The sequence below is a fragment of the Montipora foliosa genome, chromosome 9, assembly GCF_036669935.1.
Source record: "Montipora foliosa isolate CH-2021 chromosome 9, ASM3666993v2, whole genome shotgun sequence".
Classification (NCBI taxonomy): Eukaryota; Metazoa; Cnidaria; class Anthozoa; order Scleractinia; family Acroporidae; genus Montipora; species Montipora foliosa.
Genome location: NC_090877.1, coordinates 3,434,957 through 3,437,456, shown reverse-complemented (window position 1 = coordinate 3,437,456; position 2,500 = coordinate 3,434,957). Strand labels below are relative to the sequence as shown.

At 40.4% G+C, this 2,500-nt stretch overlaps 1 protein-coding gene across 1 annotated transcript in view; it reads left to right on the top strand.

Moving 5' to 3' along the window:
* Positions 1-1,803, top strand: part of LOC137971080 (enoyl-CoA delta isomerase 1, mitochondrial-like) — an 11,768-nt gene extending 9,965 nt beyond the window's left edge. The window contains exons 6-7 of the mRNA XM_068817803.1: positions 672-850; positions 1,324-1,803. Of these exons, the coding sequence (XP_068673904.1) occupies positions 672-850; positions 1,324-1,487 (343 nt within the window). The 3' untranslated portion in view covers positions 1,488-1,803. The remainder of the gene's footprint in view (positions 1-671; positions 851-1,323) is intronic.
* The last annotated feature ends 697 nt before the right edge of the window (positions 1,804-2,500 follow it).

The window sequence follows — 2,500 nt, the reverse complement described above, 5'->3', positions numbered from 1 at the left end:
ATAAACCCTTCACCTAACCACTCGACCACCACACCGCTAGCTGCTCAGGGACAATAATTTAAACAGTATTTGATAATGCTGTATTATCACTCACCAACAAACAACATTAAACACTACGAAAGGTCGGTTTCCAAACATCACGACAAAGCTAAACATTTTTAAGTCAAAGCTTACAGGCCTAAATTATTAATCTAGCTTAGGCCTAATTACTCTTCAGCAGCGATATTCTATGGTAGACTTAAATAAATGTTTATTTGAGACAGGCGGTGTCTTTGTCTTCAGTGGTAAAGCGGAAAGAAGCGGTTCCCATTGAGTAGAAACTCCGGATTCAAATCCAATCCACGGATATGATTTTTTATTGCCTTATTTTCTCTGCCACCACAAGTCCTGAGACACAGTGTCCAAAATTCACGATAATAGTGCATTCAAAGCAGATTAACAATTCAGGATAATCGCGAATTCAGGGGCGAGAACGTGTTGATTGGACGGGTGAAAGATCTGGGACAAGTGACAAAGCGAGGGGGAGGGGGAAAGGGGAGAGAAGCCTCCCCCTCTTTTTCGCGCCCTCCACCCCGTCGTTTTGTCATCCGGCCCAGACCTATCCCACGCGCGTCCAAAACATCTACCACCTGCGAGCAGTCTAGATTATTCTATACTCGTCATTATGTCAGGGTTTTCGAGAATCTTGCTGCTGTCGTTGGCAAAAGTGTCGCAGAGAAAGCGGTGCTGAGTAGTAAGCGGTATACTGCAGAGGAGGCGTTGTCCATCGGACTGGTGGATAAGGTTGTGCCCAGGGATAAAGTTCTGGAGGCAGCTAAATCGCAAATGGGGGAATGGACTGTGTTTTCAGGTAATTAATTTTTGTAGTAAATATTGTTCATGGAATATTTGTTAAAGTTTTCATTTGCATTCAGTAATTTTTCGGAACTCCTTCGTGATACCTTCGGAAATCTTCGGAATATTTTCGAACTCCTCCGGCGTCTACGAACTGATCGATAAGAATTGTTGCTCCTTTGAGGTAAAAATGTTGACGAATAAATGGAAGCCACACTCGAGTTTTTTAATCTTCCATAGTTTATCCCTCATACCCCCGTGATCTAAAGGAGTATTCTCCTAAGTAGTGCCATAGATTTCTTTTTTGGTTAGTCATGAGAATTTGGTGTTACATAAAAAAAAATTCTTAACTGATCGTAGTCTTCATTCTCGATACTTGTTTACTGGACAGTGTTTAAAAATTATGAGGAGAATTTACATACTGATTATTCTTGGGAGTCAACGGGCTAATTATTATAATTATTAATGTTGCTTTATTAACCCCTTCAGCGAGAACACTTGAAATCACCAAGAGGGTCATGCGTAGAGATGCTGTGGAGGCACTGGAAAGCAAGCGTGAGGAAGACATCAAGGAATTTGTTGACTGCATAACAGACGAAGAAGTTCAGAAAGCAATCGGAATGCAAATTGATAGAATAACAAAAAAGAAATAGATGAATTGTTCTGAATGTGGTTATTCTCAATAACGTACCCAGGACTGCCCATAGAATAGGCACTTTTGGAGTCCTTGCTTTTTAACCTAAATGAGTTTACAAATTAAATAAGACACGCCTAAAATTATCATTATACATTTGTATTTTTCTTGAGGTGCCTATAGCCCGAATAAGCCCTAATGGTTTCTATATGGGCAGCCTCGCCTTATGCTTTTCTTTTATTGATTATTTAATATCTGTCGTACTTTAATATATATTTATTTTGTAATTTAACGTGACAAAAGTGGCAAAAATAAACTGAACTGAACTGAACGGACTTCATACGCATCCTTGGTCGAAAACGTCTGGTCCGTGCGCATTATCTTTGAAGTTAGTAATACTGACCACCCTTTGATATTTTATGGAAAAAGAACCCCATAGTAAAGTCTCGCCCCTCTCTACCATGTCATCTATGAACTCCCTTGCAAAAAAAACGTTCATGAAATTAACAGTTTTTCACTCCTTTGGCTGATGATACTGAAACGTCTTCTTTCAACATAACGACATCTCCGAACTTTGCTGCCTTTTGGTTCAAGGCCAATCAGTTAACTTCTACATTCTGATAAAATTACACTTTTAATAGACATCTCTCGTGACATATATGTGGTACACGGCCATCGCTTGAAAAAAACCTTTCCCTTCTCATTACTTGCAATGCCGTGAAATAACTTCTCGAATACCCTCGGCTGCACCCGTCTGGCCTCGTAGCTCATTCGGTGAAGCAACGGTTAATCCAGTCCGTAGGCCGTTGGTCTAATTTCCAGCCTGGGTGTGTCCACTTCCATAACTTGGGCTAACGCGCGGATATATCCGAAGGGAATAATGATAATACTCAAAAATCCACTCCAATAGGTATCTCTGATTATTAAATACTGGATCATTGGATAATGCAATTCGAGAGTTTTGATTGGCCAAGCCATCATGGGTTATGAGCCATTATACCATGATCTACAAACACGGCGAGCATATGCGTG